The sequence below is a fragment of the Mytilus edulis genome, chromosome 8 (assembly GCF_963676685.1).
Source record: "Mytilus edulis chromosome 8, xbMytEdul2.2, whole genome shotgun sequence".
NCBI lineage: Eukaryota > Metazoa > Mollusca > Bivalvia > Mytilida > Mytilidae > Mytilus > Mytilus edulis.
Genome location: NC_092351.1, coordinates 80,600,954 through 80,619,574, shown reverse-complemented (window position 1 = coordinate 80,619,574; position 18,621 = coordinate 80,600,954). Strand labels below are relative to the sequence as shown.

The window sequence follows — 18,621 nt, the reverse complement described above, 5'->3', positions numbered from 1 at the left end:
AAACTTCTATATATCCAATGATTTTTTTTCCGATAAAGTGTGTGGTTCAATTTATTGATTTTTTTTATATTTTGTCAAAGGGTCAAAGTAAATATTGTAAAATTTTTATGAAAATTAAACAAGTGAAACTGCAAGCTACTGCTCACTGATGATACAACCCCCCCCCCCCCCAAGTCCCCCCCCCCAAAGGATAATACTAATAGTTTTAAAATATGCAAGTGTTCGGTAAACAGGAAGTTGTTGAGTGATGAATCTGAAAACACATCACACCGTATAGCTGACTTATATAAACCCTGAAACCAAATTTCAGAAATTCTTGTATTGTAGTTCCTGAGAAAAATGTGACGAAAATTTTCAACTTTGCTATCATGTGTAAAATCATGCAAGTGTTCGGTAAACAGGAAGTTACTGAGTGATGAATCTGAAAACATATCACATGGTATAGCTGACTTATATAATCCCTGAAACCAAATTTTAGAAATCCTTGTATTGTAGTTCATGAGAAAAATGGGACGAAATATATTTTATGGGACGGACTGACAGACTGACGGAAGGATGGATGGACAGACAGAGGTAAAACAGTATACCCCCCCCTTTTTTAAAGCGGTTTAAAGTGGGGGTATAATGAACCAAACTTATTTTAATCAAGGTGTTCAGTACCCCCTTAAACAGCAGTCCCTCCATCACACATCCTAAAATTATTTTACCTACCTGCTGAATCATGTTTGTGATAATGAACTAAATCCTGAACTGATGGGAATGCATGTTTTTCTGCTATGTAAAACATTCCTTCAGTATTTTTCTTTATATGATAATGTTTAACTGTTCCATCACTGAAAATACAAATTATAAAATCATTAATGATTATTTTTAATTCTATTATAAACTCTGTTCCTATCAAAGGGCACTCAAGAAGATGGATTGAGGCTTATGTCAAATTCAAGTAGTAAACAATATCTACTGTATACATGTAGATCAAGTTAAATGGATTTTTTATAAAGCAATTTCTAAGAAAATATAAAAGCATATTAACATGATTTAATAAGCAAAACTATCTGTTTTTTTATTTGGTCAGCTTCCGTATGCCGAACACCACAATTTAATCTTTACCCTTTCCTTTTAAAGAGTCAACATGTATCTTACAGACATTATGGTGGAACATAGTATGATCTATTAATCATGTTGATTGCTGTCTAATGTCGAGCAATAAATATATGAGGATGATAAGATTTTGATGTATTGTAACATGAATTTAATCCCCTTTTGTTCCAAGACTGATATATATGCTGTCAGAGTTGACCTTTAACCTAGCTAGCGCTGACCTTCAGCAGGAAAACCTGTCTTCCCTTACTACAGACAAATTGCTCGAAATCTAATTAGATTTTGGTTAAGAAAAATTGTAAATAAAGTTAATAAAGACTACAAACACTGAATTAACACCACATTCTCCAATTTATAAAAATATACACTACAGTATTATATGAGCTGCATGGAATGGAAATTAACCTTCTGCAAGTGCACACATACGTCATACAAGATTAACCTTTTACAAGTGCACACATACGTCATACAAGATTTTGAATGGAAATTAACCTTCTGCAAGTGAACACATACGTCATACAAGATTAACCTTCTGCAAGTGCACACATACGTCATACAAGATTTTGAATGTAAATTAACCTTCTGCAAGTGCACACATACGTCATACAAGATTAACCTTCTGCAAGTGCACACATACGTCATACAAGATTAACCTTCTGCAAGTGCACACATACGTCATACAAGATTTTGAATGGAAATTAACCTTCTGCAAGTGCACACATACGTCATACAAGATTAACCTTCTGCAAGTGCACACATACGTCATACAAGATTAACCTTCTACAAGTGCACACATATGTCATACAAGATTTTGAATGGAAATTAACCTTCTGCAAGTGCACACATACGTCATACAAGATTAACCTTCTGCAAGTGCACACATACGTCATACAAGATTAACCTTCTGCAAGTGCACACATACGTCATACAAGATTAACCTTCTGCAAGTGCACACATACGTCATACAAGATTAACCTTCTGCAAGTCCACACATACGTCATACAAGATTTTGAATGGAAATTAACCTTCTGCTAGTGCACACATACGTCATACAAGATTAACCTTCTGCAAGTGCACACATACGTCATACAAGATTAACCTTCTGCAAGTGCACACATACGTCATACAAGATTAACCTTCTGCAAGTGCACACATACGTCATACAAGATTAACCTTCTGCTAGTGCACACATACGTCATACAAGATTTTGAATGGAAATTAACCTTCTGCAAGTGCACACATACGTCATACAAGATTAACCTTCTGCAAGTGCACACATACGTCATACAAGATTAACCTTCTGCAAGTGCACACATACGTCATACAAGATTAACCTTCTGCAAGTGCACACATACGTCATACAAGATTAACCTTCTGCTAGTGCACACATACGTCATACAAGATTTTGAATGGAAATTAACCTTCTGCAAGTGCACACATACGTCATACAAGATTAACCTTCTGCAAGTGCACACATACGTCATACAAGATTAACCTTCTGCAAGTGCACACATACGTCATACAAGATTAACCTTCTGCAAGTGCACACATACGTCATACAAGATTTTGAATGGAAATTAACCTTCTGCAAGTGCACACATACGTCATACAAGATTAACCTTCTGCAAGTGCACACATACGTCATACAAGATTAACCTTCTGCAAGTGCACACATACGTCATACAAGATTAACCTTCTGCTAGTGCACACATACGTCATACAAGATTTTGATTGATTTTGGAATATTCAAATATGATGAATTTTGATGTGTTTTGTAGTGTTATTATGACAACTCAATTTTTAAACTGTTGCATGCTTTCCGTAGATGTGTTCAACTTAAAAAAGGTATTGATATTCATTTGCATAAGGTCAATTTCTCTCTGACGCAGCTCATATATTAAACAAGAGGCTGCCACAACGACAGCAAACCAGATTTATTAACATTTATTTGTGTCCTGGAAATATCACAAGAACCATTACTGATGAATGGTGAAAGTGAAAATCGTCATTATTGAACTTGACCTCTATTTTGTCATCAGTAACAACATATAAAAATTTTAAAAGCTTTGGTTGAATAGTTCATGAGAAAACGCACGGACACGACTGGAAACACCATTTTTCAATCTTTCAAGAACCATGACTCCTGAACGGTAAAAGTCAAAATGGTCATTATTAAACTTGACCTCTATTTTGTCATCAGTAACAACATATTAAAATTAGTGAAGCTATGGTAGAACAGTTCATGCATAAATGCACGGACACGACTGGAAACTCCATTTTTCAATCTTTCAAGAACCATAACTCCTGAACGGTAAAAGTCAAAATCGTCATTATTGAACTTGACCTCCATTTTGTCATCAGTAACAACATATTAAAATTTGGGAAGCTTTGGTAGAACAGTTCATGTGTAAATGCAAGGACACGACTGGAAACTCCATTTTTCAATCTTTCAAGAACCATAACTCCTGAACGGTAAAAGTCAAAATCGCCATTATTGAACTTGACCTTTATTTAGTTGTCAGTAACAACATATAAAAATTTCAAAAGCTTTGGTTTAACGGTTCATGAGTTAATGCACGGACAACATTTGATTGCCGCCCGCCGTATATCCCCAATTCAATAACCGACATTTTTGTCACAAAAATCCGGTTAAAAACAAGAATGTGTCCTAAGTACATGGATCCATGCCCAAACGCACTTTCATTTCCTATGTTCAGTGGATCCTGAAAATAGGGTAAAATCTCTAATTTGGCATTACAATTAGAAAGATCATATCATAAGGAACATGTGTACTAAATTTCAAGTTGATTGGACTTCAACTTCATCAAAAACTACCTTGACCAAAAACTTTAACCTGAAGCAGGACGAACGGACAGACGGATGGACAAAAGAATGAACGGACACACAGACCAGAAAACATAATACCTATAAATGGAGCATAAAAACACCAACTAGGTTCCATGTATCTTTATCATGATTATAGTGTGAAGAAAGGGAATGGAGGTTAGAGCTGTGCTAGAGTGAGGAGGGAACAACTGTGAATTCATTATTAATCGTTAAATACCAATATTCGTGGGTTTCTTTGGTACAGGTTAACCACGAATTTAAATGTTCAACCAATATCATATTTGCTATAGGATTTGTATACAATGATTGGCAGAACCACTAAATCAAATATTCACAATATGCAAGTTTTCAGCAATCCACGAAAATTAATACACACGAAAATAAATCAATCCACAGTATAATTTTTAATAATATAACATGATAAAGTGTATATAAATTGATGCAATAAATCTCCTGAAACCATCACTAGGAGTACCAATGGATACGTAACATGTTTACAGTATACTAAATGGATGCAATAAATCTACAGAAACCATCACCAGAGATATATTAATGAATACTTAACACGTTTAAAGTATACTAAAATGGTAAATGGATACACTAATTCTTAAGAAACCATCACCCGATATTGATGACTACGTAAACAATGTTTAAAGTATATTCTAACTAAAATACTTACACATAACTATAAATAAAACAAAATGTTTCAAAATAAAAAAACATAACTTATTCTTAAAAGGATTTCACATTTAGTTTCCTCAATAAAAAATTATTGAGATGACAATGAAAAAGCAAACCAAAAACAACACCTTTGCCATAAAATAACTACAAAAATACACATCTGAATATTATAAGATTACTGTAAGATTACTGTAAACCAACTTATTTTCGCGGATACTTTATTTCGTGTTTTACCCATTCTAGTCCATTTCACGCCTTTTAAAATTCGTGATTTTCTTATTTACTTGATGCAGATTAATAATGATTTACTTATTCGCGACGATTTATATACGTGTTATTTTTCTCCTCGCAAAAGTCATGAAAATAAATCGCTCGCGAAAATAAGTTGGTTTACAGTATATAATTTTAATGACTGGCATATACTGCTACAGGTAATAGATATCTAGACTTCACTCAAATTTATTTCATCTTAAGTTATTAGGTTCTTGGAAACAGTAATTTACAATTATCACATAAAAAAATAATTATCAACAAGTCGAAACCTTCATTTTTTTCAAACCCCTACTGGAAACGCCATTTTAACGGCTTCCCACAATTACTCACAAGATGTTCTTTTAATCCATAAAATCCAGCAGAAAGATAATCAGAGGTATTTGACTATTCTAAACAAATTTTGAAATTGTCTGACCATAATATTACATATTTGTATCGGACAAGAAATTTGAATAAAGTCTGCCAAGGGGGAAGTTTGCAATAAAGCAGTAATTTTAGTACCTGAATTTTGACATAATGCTTGACCTAGGCCTGCAAGTAACATTCACAGTAAGGCCAAATTATATGAATATGCATAATCTTATTTTCAGCATAAACAACCTTAAAAAATATTATAGATTGCTTTTTTGTTAGTAAGATACCTGTAACATAATATAAAGTCTAATCTATTGTGATATGGCTAAGATTGCTAAGTAATTATAATGTATGCATGTCCTCAATCCGTTAATTACTTATCCATTTTTTGCAATATGATTTTTAAAAAAATTTCTCCACGAATTATTTGTTTACAGTCATATCAAACGAAAAAATCAAGTTAAGATAAAAGTTTAATTTTAGAAATTTTTGGCTCCTCAGAGGTGAACATCCTTAATCGTGTTAATCCAATAATTTTAAAATACCAATATGAAAATTAGTATTTAAAATATTAAATATAGCAATGTACAATCATATTCATGCAAATATAATCATATAGTTATCCTGACTGTGTGAGGGCTGTAAAGCCAGTCAAGGTTGTTAAAAACGCACATACAAGTAAGTAATATAAGTTACTACGATCATGACAATACCCACCTTTCTGAAGTATACAGAGACAAAGTAAACATTCCGGGTGTACTGGATTCCCTCACTAAGAAACATCCTTCTCTTCCTTCCTTTCTTAAAACCTGCTCACTCCGTTCTCGAGAATAACTCTTACAAAACCAACTAAAAATAGCAATATTGTTATTTATAGATATACATGTATCAATTTATCAAAGATTATTTCTTTCTCATTAAAGTCATATGAAACGAGTGACTGATGAAAAATAATGTTTATCCAATTCTTGAACCAATGCATGCTTTTATCATAAACTGAATCTTCTGTGCATGATTTTATCATTTTTACACAAAACATCGTATAATCGTCAATTTGTTTTCTTTCTGTCTGTTAAGTTTTAACAAATATGATAGCTCATTAAATACTGTGTTTTGAAGCCGAACTTTACTGATTGTCACCTTATAGTAAACAATCAACAAAAAGTATGGGTATTGAGCATGTCTTTATTATGTACAATCAGATAATTGTTTATTTAAATGACAGATCCATGCTTATTGCGATCACCAGATTTTTACGAGGAGGGTCACGCTAAGGTCACTATGCATACGGAAAATGTTTCGGCAAATTGCTTCCTGGAAGCAAGCAATTAAAAAAAAAGTTACCTCCTCTAAATGTGGACAAATTAAAGAATTTTCTTCAGAAAAAAATATATAATATGTACATAATTTATATAATGTAAGCTATCCATTTAGTTATAAAAAACATTGCATATTTTTTTAATTTGAGGTTTCATATGACTTTAAATAACAATCTAATTTAATTGGAAATAACATGTTAAAATATTCTGTAATTTTAATACTATGAGTCAATACAAAGGTTAAGTCAAAGGATCTAGTATATTTGTACAAAAGCAGTAAATAATTCTATAATTGTTCAAAGCAATGGAAAGATTCAGGGTTCATATGTAATATATAAATAAGTTGTTTTATTGTATTTAAAATGTTATTCTAACAACTTATGAAGTAAAAGTAGCGTCAATGTAGTTCTGATTTTTTTCTTTGAAATACATCTCACGATGTCACACATTAACAAATTTGTATGTTATCCTGATGGCAAATTGTCAGTTTCTAATGATTTTTGGTTTAGCATAATGTAGTTACTAAATGTGGCATAAATAATTTTTCTGTAAAAGCAATATTGAAAACAATACCTTTAGAAACTTTACCATGTGAAATGACACATGCTAGGAGCACGGTCAACTACATGCACCCCTCCTAGAAATCAGAAAATTGTATTTTGCATTTTGTGTATTAAAACATAAATCAATCTTTGCATGCTTTACAAGCAGTTTAATACATACTCAAATATTTCTAAATCAAACTTTTTCTTTATATAATTAGCTGGAATATATCCTTGCAACCTGTAAAAATAAAATAATACAAATATTATCATGATTATTAACAGGACATTTAACACTAAAACCAACTATTAGCCTGGAATTTTCATAACATTGTAATGAAGTAAAAAATTTTGCCCCAAATCAAAATGTGTTATGTACACTCTCGAGTAACAAGTATAGGAATGGAAAGCAAATATTTCTTTTAAAGTTAGGGGCCTCGGTGGCAGAGTGGTAGTAGTTACTACTGTAATCCCTAGCCAGTCAACTCTCGTGTGGGTGCACTTGACTCCAATCTTAATTGACTAGGATTGTCAATTTTCCTTTTGAAGGTCGGTGGTTTTTCTCCTGAAACTCAGGCTTCCTCCACAAATAAAAACTGGCCATCACGAAATAGTTTAAATGTGATGCTTAAAAGTGACATTAAAACACCAAAAATCAATCAAGCCATCTTTTAAAGTTATCAATTAGAAATAATAAATGACCAATCAGAAAAGACATTGCCTTCACCTCTTTTCCAAGGAATGAATCGTTTAAATATTTGAATTTCTTTACCTAAATGAAAAATTGACCCACCAGGAGGGGCACTTATAAAAATGTAGCTTTGATATTTGAACTACACAGACACACTAAGAAAGGCTTTTAACTTTCTATAACTTACCCTGCCTTGTTTTGAGCTAGCCACCAATGATCTCTGGTATCATCCACAACTTCATATTCTTCTCCCTATATAAAAACCATAATACTAAATTTAATACAGACACAGATATGATTATACCAAACTAGCATACTATATAAATAACACTGATTAAGTAATAGTATATATATATTACAAATATATAAAATTATTCCATTTGATTATTATCTACCTTCTGAAGTTCAAGGTCACCATCTTCTAAGAGTAAAGTTATGAAAAGCAATGTAAAATTACCTGTTGAAGTTCAAGGTCACCATCTTCTACAGGAGTAAAGATATAAACAGCAATAGAAATTTACCTGTTGAAGTTCAAGGTCACCATCTTCTACAGGAGTAAAGTTATAAATAGCAATATAAATTTACCTGTTGAAGTTCAAGGTCACCATCTTCTACAGGAGTAAAGTTATAAATAGCAATATAGAATTTCTTGTCACGGGACTGATTGTTGTCCTCAGGTTTTGGCGGGAGTGGTTTGTTTATCACAGACTGCTGTTTTGACACAGACGGTACTGTTGCATCATCTGAAAAGTTTAAAAATCAGACTAATGACAAAATTAATGGTTTGATGAACAAATATTATAAATAATATAAATTTTAAGAAGGTACAGAACACCTAAGGGAATTAACTCTTTCATATCTAATTAAATTATTCCTGTTAATTGTTTGGTTCAATTTTCTTGATTTTTAGGTCAGAAGTCTTTTGTTAAAATTAATGAAAATTATAGTAGCCAACTTCAAAGTGTTATGTACCCCTTTATTAAAGTTCTATCTTCCCTCAAGCTATATATCATATAAATTCATGAAACCCTTTGTATTTTTTATATTTGAAACATTTCCAAAATGCAGTTTCAGTTAAGCTTAGTATGTATTTGGAAATATGTTACAATTCTCAATTCAGTATGGGAGGTTTAAACAAGTATTTAGTTTCTTTCTCTCTTCAACCATTAAACTGCTATGTGTGACTTTTGTCGTTCCGATTTAGCAGTCTGCTACTGCTACGAGCAACTATTGTCGTTTCCGTAACTTGTTTATTTATCAATTACTATGAAGGCAGGTTTCTGTAAACATGAAAGGACAGCACTAACGACTTGTATGGGTTTTGATTGGTTAATAGTCAATGGCTTTTTAAGTTTCTCTTGTCCAGAGAAAAAAGTGCTTGGAGGTCAGTATCCAATGCCATTTAAAAAAAAAAAAATCTGAAGCTGAAACCTAATGAAGTTAAACTTAGACGGAAGGAAGGTCTTCTTGCTGTATAATTTCAAGATAAGCGAGATGTACACATGCTTTCTACCATTCATCCAGCTACAGTCACATGAGACAGTGTTCCTAACAAAAATGGTTGAAGGACAAATAACCCAATTGTTAAACCGACATGTGTAGTGGACTACTGCTCTTTCATGGGAATGGTTGATTTGTCTGATCAGATTAATCAGTAATATTCTTGCTTACGTAAAACAAGCAAGTGGTATAAAATAACTCTTCTTCTACCTGTTGAACTTATGTTTAAAAAATGCTTTTATTTTGTATAAAAACTATGCACCAGTAAATAAACCAGAAAAGAGCATAACATTTTCAGGACATCTGTAGTAAATGCTCTCATTCAGGAGGCTGTTAGTGCTCCGTGACCGCAAACTGAGATGGGGAGAAAAATCTTAGGAGAAAAACCTACACGGTTACTTGATAGTCATTTCTCACATCATATTCCTGCAAAGGAATAAGCAAATCGTGCACATCCCACTAGAGACTGTGTATCTATAAAAAGTCTTTGAGAGATGCATGTAAACAAAAGCAAACAGTTTGGTGTCCTACATGCAAAGTTGCATTGTGTGTGCCTGATTGTGTTCAGGTGTACCACACGCGATAGAACTATCGATCAATCCTCTTACCTGCAGGTGAAAATTCTCGAGACTCTGAATAAACAGTTATTATTGTGCCTTGATCAGTAATTTTGAACATTAGTAACATTTATTGATTTTACAAAGTATTGTGTTATGTTTATACTGTTTTATTTACATTTTAAAGTGTTATTTGTCCTCAACAAGTTTTTTTACTTACCTGTGTCATACCTGTAGTATTACCTGTTACTTTTTTTTGCCAAATATTTTTTAACAAATATCTATAGCTACAAATGTTCTGGTTTTCAGAGTTTTGTGTTTATTGAATTGTTAAATTATATTAAATTATAAAACTTTACCTTTGTATACCTTTATTTGCACATGCACAGGTAAAAAATAACCAAAAACCAAAACAAACACAAGAAATGAAAAATTCAGAAACTAACAAATTTTTTTCATATAACTTTTATTGCTGTATAGTCAATATTCACAAAGATATAGCAATTTAAATTAAACAAGTAAATTTCCTAAATAATTCATATTTTATTCAGCATTTCGCAATAACACAATAGAATTAATACAGCAGTCTAAGGGTTAAGATAATTAGCTTTTCATCTGGGTTTACATTGCTTTTCTTGTGGTGGTAACAATCTGCTCTATCATCCTCTGTGAGTTATTAATATAATATGCTCTTCATAATAATTTTGTTTACCAATTTTTATGAACAAGTTTTTCTTTGCTTTTCCTCTCTATATGAAAATTTTTCAAACTGTTTAAATAGGTTAATTTTGCATTCTACATCTATTAAAGAACTGAACATGCTATTTGTTAAGACTATTGAAGTGATACTGATCAATGTTGATAGACTATACTTTTTTGTTAACCCTATATTTTATTTATCATCATCATCCTCACTATATCCCTAATAGTAATATTGAGGATGACTTACCTTTCTCTGGTGTAGTTAGACTACAGCCTACAGCATTTCTATCGATCTGATCACAGCAGGAATATCGTCCCAATGATTTGGTCCAGACTCCAGGATGGTACTTTGGAAAGAAACAAGCATGCTTCTTCCCAGCAGCTGTAAAGAAAGAAATACCAAAAAAATATAATAATAGTTTTTTCTTCTTACAAAGTTGATATCAAATGCCATAACAGATAACACATTTCATACACATATCATTAAAAACTGAAAAATATATAATTTAAATTTTAAATGTATTGCATTGTTTTTATTAATGCAAAAAAATGTGAAATCTTAAATAATGTATCAAGTTTGCAATATTTAAACATCTTGCATAAATTATAATATTAGTATTGGTTTTTTTTTTCATAAAATTTCCCATCCCAAGCATTCATTTTTAAATTTACTGTAACTTTTTGGGAACATTGCTGAAAAAAATCTAAAATCCCAGCCATAGCCAGGGGTTACAAGGGCGTCATGTGACCCCCTTTAAAAAACAAATTAGCACTGTTAAAGAAGCATTCTGATTTAATTTTAACTGTAAAAGTTAAGTTTGCTAGTCAATGTACCCCCCACCCCCCCCCCCCACCCCCACTTGGAAATTCCTGGCTAAAATTATGCAATAAACTTGGCAATTACATCCTTGTACAGATTACTTAATTAGCTCGAGAACACCTTTAACTTATAAGGGTTTAATTGCTTGTGGTTACACTTTAAATTTGAAATTTATCTGGTACAATTATTCTACAGAAGAAAGAAAAGATGATCTAATTTCTTGTGTAGAGGGGAAAAGACCAATCAAACACTTGACCATAGGTCAAGTTAGAAACACTTTGCTAAAGTCTTTTGTTTAGTTGATTAAAAATAATAACAGTATTAAAATGAAATTCCCTTTTATTTGTTTAAAACTTTTTTCTGACAAAAATTAATATCAAAGACCAAACAGAAAATGTTTTCAATCATACTAAGCATTGTTAAGGGGGCTCACGGGTCTAAATGAAATTTTTTATTTAATATAGGATTTCTCCATATTTTTCTATAAACGAACTTTATCTTATACTAAATAGAAAAATGGGGTCACCGTTCATTTATGCTCACAATCTGCCTTTGAAAGAAGCATACATTTTTGTTAATGTCCTTTTTTTCTGTTGAACTAATAGGTTGAAATAAAAAAAGAACTTAATTACAGAAATCGCTAAAATTTTACAACTTTTTAGTTTATGTACAGCTTATTCGAAAACAACACTAAAAAATATAGGTCACCGATGAGTTAAAAAAGATATTTCAATTATAATGCCAAAAAATGACATTTTTGCACCAAAGGGAGATAATTTGGAGCTTGTTCAATGATATCTTAATTTTAAAAGTCAGCTGGGGCCAACGAATTGATTTTTTGGAATGATTTTTGTACCATATGATAAAGTAACAAGTACTTAAGGTAATAAATAAAATTTGTAATAAAAAATTAATGTTTAATTTTTTTTTGAAAATCTGATACCCGTGAGCCTCCTTAAGGATTATAAATGGAAGATGTACATGTACATGTATCTTACCATCCCTGAGTATTTCTATCCATTCCTTTCTTTGGTCATCCTTCAGGGCAACAATATATAATGTAAAAAATTCTGCTCCTTCCCCATACACTACCTGTAATCACCATATAGAAATATTACCCTTATAAACTTTATTATTTTGTACATAAATTAGGCTGTAATTAGTTTTCTTGTATGAATCGTTTTACATTTGTCTTTTCACAGCCTTTTAAAGCTGACTGTGCAGTATGGGCTTTGCTCATTGTTGAAGGTCATACAGTGACCTATAGTTGATAATTTCCGTTTTATTTTGTCTCTTGTTGAGTGTCGTCTCTCTGGCAATCGTACCACATATTCTTATTTCTATTATGTCTATTCTTTAATCATGTTAATAGAATTTTAATTGAAACATGTGCATAATGATGTTAAAGGCATGATAAAATTATAAAATAAATTAAAATAAAATGTAATGTAAATTTTCTTAGTTTTACACATTTGTAGTATTTCAGATATATAAGAGGGGGGTAGGAGAGGTCCTGATCCCGAAATCCTGGGCTGAAAAACACGAAATCCTGAGGTCCTGAATTTAAATTAAGTTAAATCCCAGATCCCAAAATTTAAACAAAAGAATTCCCGGATCCCGAAATCCTGAGCTTAAAAACACCCGATCCCGGAGTCCCGATAAAGGTCCAATCCCCCCTCATATAACATGTACAAGTTCTGAGGATTCATTATTATTTGTGGGAGAGCAATTTTCATGGATTTTGTGGGAACAAGTCTTACATAATAAATGTATGTTAAATATCTATTTCATCAATTATAAATTCTACATACACAAACAATTAATAATACTTATAAATTACGTAACACTTGAAAAATTGTTTAACCTTGACCAAAAAAAGACTTTTTACATTCCCAAGTTATATAAATAATGTAAGTGTGGTAAATTTCAATCTGATTAAAATAAAAATCCTGTATGCAAGCCTTGCTTACAAGGAACTATCATTTGGTTATCTTTTCTGTTCTGGTAATAATTACAACAGCCAATGAAAATTCAGCTATTTGAAAGTGTGTTTAATTATCATGATTATGACAAAATCTGATCTGTTATTCTGTCATGTCAGTGGTTGTTGTTTGGTGTATATACTATTAGTTTTTTGCTCATTTTTTGTACATAATTCTTCCAGTTAGTTATTACCGGTTTGTATTGTTTTATTTTTATCATTTCAGTCCTTTTACAGCAATGCAGTGTGGGTTTAACACATTGTTATATCCTGTACAGTTTTCTTTACTTTTGATTCATTACTATTAAATGGATACTTATTTTTGTGTTTTTCGTGGGTACATCATGTACATGTACTTTTAAGTCAAGAATATTTGCTTATATAATCTATGCAATCTGATGTACAGTAGCTGTGGTCTGTTTATGTAGTTCATACGTGTTTCTTGTTTCTCGTTTTTATATAGAGTAGACCTTTGGTTTTCTCGTTTGAATGGTTTTACACTAGTAATTTTTGGGGCCCGTTATAGCTTGCTGTTTGGTGTGAGCCAAGGCTCCGTGTTGAAGGCTGTACCTTGACCTATAATGGTTTACTTTTTTAAATTGTTATTTGGATGGAGAGTTGTCTCATTGGCACTCATACCACATCTTCCTATATCTAAGAAATATTTTTGGACTGACCTGGAACACATTGACTTTATTGTCTAACGTTCTGTCTTCTACAGCCTCCACTACTTTTATCTTCTCAAGTTTTATGGAACCTTTCACTTTACCTTTTTTCTATTACGAAAAAAAGAAGAGAAAAATCATTCAAATATAGCTATATCAAAATGATTATTCAACATGTTCAATGACAAATGATTAAAGTACTTTTATTTAACTTTAGGGAAATGGTGCATGTACATAATATGCATGATATATGGTTTAGTAAATTCCTTAACTAGATCTTGTTAAATTCTTAAAATTGTCAAGCTGCACTGTTTCTGAGCGGAACTCCTCTCTTTCACTCTGAACATGTACAACTTACTCTCAGTTCAATGAACTCGTTTCCAATGTTAGGAGTAATCATTTTCATGTGTTTTAACCAAATTCATTGCACAGTTTACGTTCATTTTGCAATGGTTATAGAATACATGTATATTATCTTAATTTTTATAAATATTATCGGTTTAAAAATCTAAAAGATTGAAAATGGGATCAGTGGCGGATCCAGAACTTTTCCTAAGGGGAGGCCCGCTGACTGACCTAAGGGGGGGGGGGCCGCTCCAGTCATGCTTCAATGATTCCCTATATAATCAACCAAATTTTTCCCACGAAAGGGGGGCCCGGCCCCCCAGGCCCCCCCTGGATCCGCCTATGGGGATTGAAAGAAATATCCACTGGGTTCAATTATCTTTAGAAACTCTTGTTTAAACTTTGTATTATTAAAGCAGTTTTCTCCCCAGGGCCTGTGGTACCCTGGTGTTATGTTTTTTACCATAATATTATCTTGAATGACCTTATAATAGAATGTAAAGGGGCCAAGTTGCTATATTTTGGGGAAAATAAATGCTCTGTTAATGTCCATGGTGCTAATTGAATATTCTGGGTAAAATACTGATTAAAGTATAATACATAAATTACTATCTTAATCCTTGATATATTTGGAATTGGGTTGAAAGAAATGTGTAGATCTACAATTAAATTAATTGCCATTCATTTTTAAAAGCTGGAAAAGGTAGGAAATAATTGATGTGCGCTTGTCTAATTTGGAACTCTAGTGTTTTAAAATAAATCACATTTTTTTTTAAAGTTCATTAATTTATGCATGACATAGACATGATAGAATCAATATCAACATGATCAATCGGATAAATGTCGAAATATCTTCCCACTACTTCATGCAGGCTTATATTTTCCAACCAAGTTTCCTGTTATCAACATGGTACTTGTAACTGATTAAAAGATTTTAGAAAAATCACAACTATTCACATTATCAAAGCTTCCCCGTTTTCAGCACCTCTTTCGCGACCCTCAATTTTTGCCAACTCTAAATGAACACCTCTTTTTATTAGTCTATTGTTGCTGATTGTTATCATTTTATTGATATTTTGACAAAATTGATACACATCATCATGACAAGCATGACAAGCATGACAAGTTCTTGAAATCAAAAGTGAAATCCAAGTATTGTCTAATTAAGGAAAAAGTCGGAGAAACCTGAAACAACATGAACAAATTCTTTTGCCATTCATGATTTAATTTATTCATGTTTAGTCTATGGTTTTGAAAAATTGGGGCTCCAGTAGGATTTCTCCTTAATAAAAGCCACAAGGTCATATCTAAAATTGCCTCTGGTCATAAGGTTACTTTAAAGCAAATTTTACAGGTTAAAGGTTACAGGTCATTTAAGATGAGATGTCAGGTGGCAAGGCCCACAGTCAAACCTGCAAGGTTGCAGGTCATATTTGACCATGTTGGAATCACATAATTATATACATTTTTCTTTTACAAATTGTGACTTGGAAAGAGTTTTCTTATTGGCACTCATACCACATTTTCTTATTTTTATGATATATTCGTCTAAAAGTAAGATATTATTAGAATTTTATCAGACTATGCATATTCATACAAAGATGAGGGGGGGTAGAAGGGGTCCTGATCCCAAATTCCCAGGCTTAAAAACACCCAATTCTGGAGTCCCAGTAAAGGTCCTACCAACCAACCCCCCCCCCCCCCCCCCCCAAAAAAAAAAATCATACATGTAATACAGATAACCAGGAGTCCAAACATTTTTTTTTAAAATCTTCATCTTACTGTACACGTGTACATGTCTAACTGTGCTAACCCCAAAGTAAAAAAAAAATTAACCGCTGACAGACGTCATAATTTTAATGTAACTAAATACATGAAATATACACATGTATTTTCCACTTCTGAATTAATATCTATCTTTTCCCAGAAGTAGCTATTTCCTCTAAATTCAGAAGTGCTTTTAACTGTAACAGGAAGGTATTTGTAGTAGGAAAGTCAAATGTTTGTGGCGACATAAAGTGTTTATTCTCTTCTTTTGTACACATGAACTGCATGCACTGGAAACTGCATCATGATATTGTTTTAATGATCGAATAATGCATGATCATGAAATTTGTGTACAAGTGAAGATTATTAGGCCAAAAAAATAAACATGTAATTTAACTTAGAAATAGCCTACATTTTGTACCTTAAAACTTTTTTTGTTCATTTTTCAAGCACTGTTAAAGGTAAATTTTTTCTCCTATAGAGTTGGTTCTCCCATGAACAAGAGGCTACCAATGAACCAGTATCAACCATCTGTCTATTTTGCCATGAACAAGAGGCTACCAATGAACCAATATCAACCATCTGTCTATTTTGCCATGAACAAGAGGCTACCAATGAACCAATATCAACCATCTGTCTATTTTGCCATGAACAAGAGGCTACCAATGAACCAATATCAACCATCTGTCTATTTTGAATTGATTAATCATTGCTGATATATGTACTACATGTATATGCAACAACAAAAATCTGTGTTGAATGAAAACGGTGTGGTGTAAAATATTTATCTTCCTGATCATTTTCATTGGACAAATTTTGTCTATATCCATAATAACTTTCAAGATTATCATGATAATAGGCAAACATATATAGTTATAAAAATAAAGTTGAATGGTGACTCAGGGGAAACAACTCTAATCTGTATAAAGATCTTATGTTCTGATAATTTTAGCCATGTTTGCTGGAAAGTTTCAATCCTCCTGTTAGTGTTATCAGATTAAATTTATAGATTGCCGATCTATTATAATTAGGTGAAAACTAAAAATTGGTCAAAAATCATCATTTTTTTACAAAACATTTTGCAAAAACAGTTAAACCATTTACATGATTTACAAATGTAGGTCGTACCAAACACCTTGACTAAAATTAATTTGGTTTGTTTAATTCTAATAAAATTTTTGACAAAGTTATAAACTTTAAAAAACTTGAATCACATATTATATTCGAAAAATTTCATAGGATATGTACAGATGGACAAACACTAGTTCTGATTTAATATTGAGAAGCTTAACCTTTCCTTAACAGTTAGAATGTGATTAAAACGTTCAGCTGATTTTTACAGAGTTGTCTCCCTGTAGTGTTTTTACAGAGTTGTCTCCCTGTAGTGTTTTTACAGAGTTGTCTCCCTGTAGTGGTAAGTACAAAGTCAAAAAATGAATTGAAAGTATGCAAGATTTATACAGTTACATTTTTTGTACCTCCCTAAATAAAATGAAAAGAACCAATCAGGTCTAACCTATCAAACAGTCAGTGGTATTTCTTCTAGGGTCAAGTTCAAGTATGTAGATTCACATTTTTTTCAACTAAGAATTAAATTGTAACCATCATGATCGTGACCATCTGACCATGGTAACTCACCTCTAATGTTCCATCTTTATAGCTTAAAGTATCATTATCTAATATGAACCAGCGACTTTTATAGTTCTGTGCTGTGATTCTGCTTTTGTTCACAGAACGCTTCATCATGAAATCTTCCCTTTTTGTCGAATCCATTTTTAGGTATTTTTAGTTTTTCACAGTCAAATGACAGTCCAGTTTCTACATCATACACATCTCAAAAAACATTTGTTTACAGCAATTCAGTCTGGTCTATTGCTTATCAGCATTTACCACCAAATCATTATATACAATCCAAACAGTCATTCTTACATGTATATTCTTTTTCATGCAAACCAAATAGTTTAACATCTGAAAGGAAAAGTATGTATGTAAAAGAACATGTCAAATTTATATATGTTATATGAAATATACAATATAAGTTGATATAATATTTCCATGGTAATATAAAATGTCAATGCCTTCGGTATAAATATATGTAACTTCATATTTGAATTTTATGATAAAAGGATGTTTGCTCTTGCATGACTCTATTAATAAATGACAAGCTTTTCAAAAGAGTGGCTGCTGGGTACAAAAATTTCAGCAAAAAATTAAACCTTTATTTTTTCATTACAAGTTTTATTTATTACACTATTAGTTATTACTTTATGATATGGTACAAAAATCAACCAAAAAAATTGATTCAGTTTGGCCCCAGATGAATTTTAAAATGTTTATATCGTTTAAAAAGCTCCAAATTATCTCCCTTTGCTGTAAAAATGCCATTTTTTGGCATTAAATTTGAAATATCTTTTTTAACTCATCGGTGACCTATATTTTTTATTATTGTTTTCAAATAAGCTGTACATCATCTAAA

General features: G+C 31.9%; 1 protein-coding gene across 6 annotated transcripts in view; it reads right to left on the bottom strand.

Annotated features, from left to right (window-relative positions):
- Window positions 1-18,621, bottom strand: part of LOC139486375 (tyrosine-protein kinase Tec-like) — a 42,833-nt gene that overhangs the window by 22,929 nt on the left and 1,283 nt on the right. For 3 of the 6 annotated variants that reach the window (XM_071271251.1, XM_071271252.1, XM_071271253.1), the window contains exons 2-11: window positions 17,784-18,113; window positions 14,046-14,144; window positions 12,386-12,479; window positions 10,815-10,949; window positions 8,394-8,551; window positions 7,996-8,060; window positions 7,299-7,358; window positions 5,974-6,105; window positions 5,404-5,433; window positions 712-833 (exon numbers count right to left, since the gene is read on the bottom strand). In XM_071271251.1, the coding sequence (XP_071127352.1) occupies window positions 712-833; window positions 5,404-5,433; window positions 5,974-6,105; window positions 7,299-7,358; window positions 7,996-8,060; window positions 8,394-8,551; window positions 10,815-10,949; window positions 12,386-12,479; window positions 14,046-14,144; window positions 17,784-17,918 (1,030 nt within the window). In that variant the 5' untranslated portion in view covers window positions 17,919-18,113. The remainder of the gene's footprint in view (window positions 1-711; window positions 834-5,403; window positions 5,434-5,973; window positions 6,106-7,298; window positions 7,359-7,995; window positions 8,061-8,393; window positions 8,552-10,814; window positions 10,950-12,385; window positions 12,480-14,045; window positions 14,145-17,783; window positions 18,114-18,621) is intronic. The other 3 variants (XM_071271254.1, XM_071271255.1, XM_071271256.1) reach the window with 1 other exon arrangement.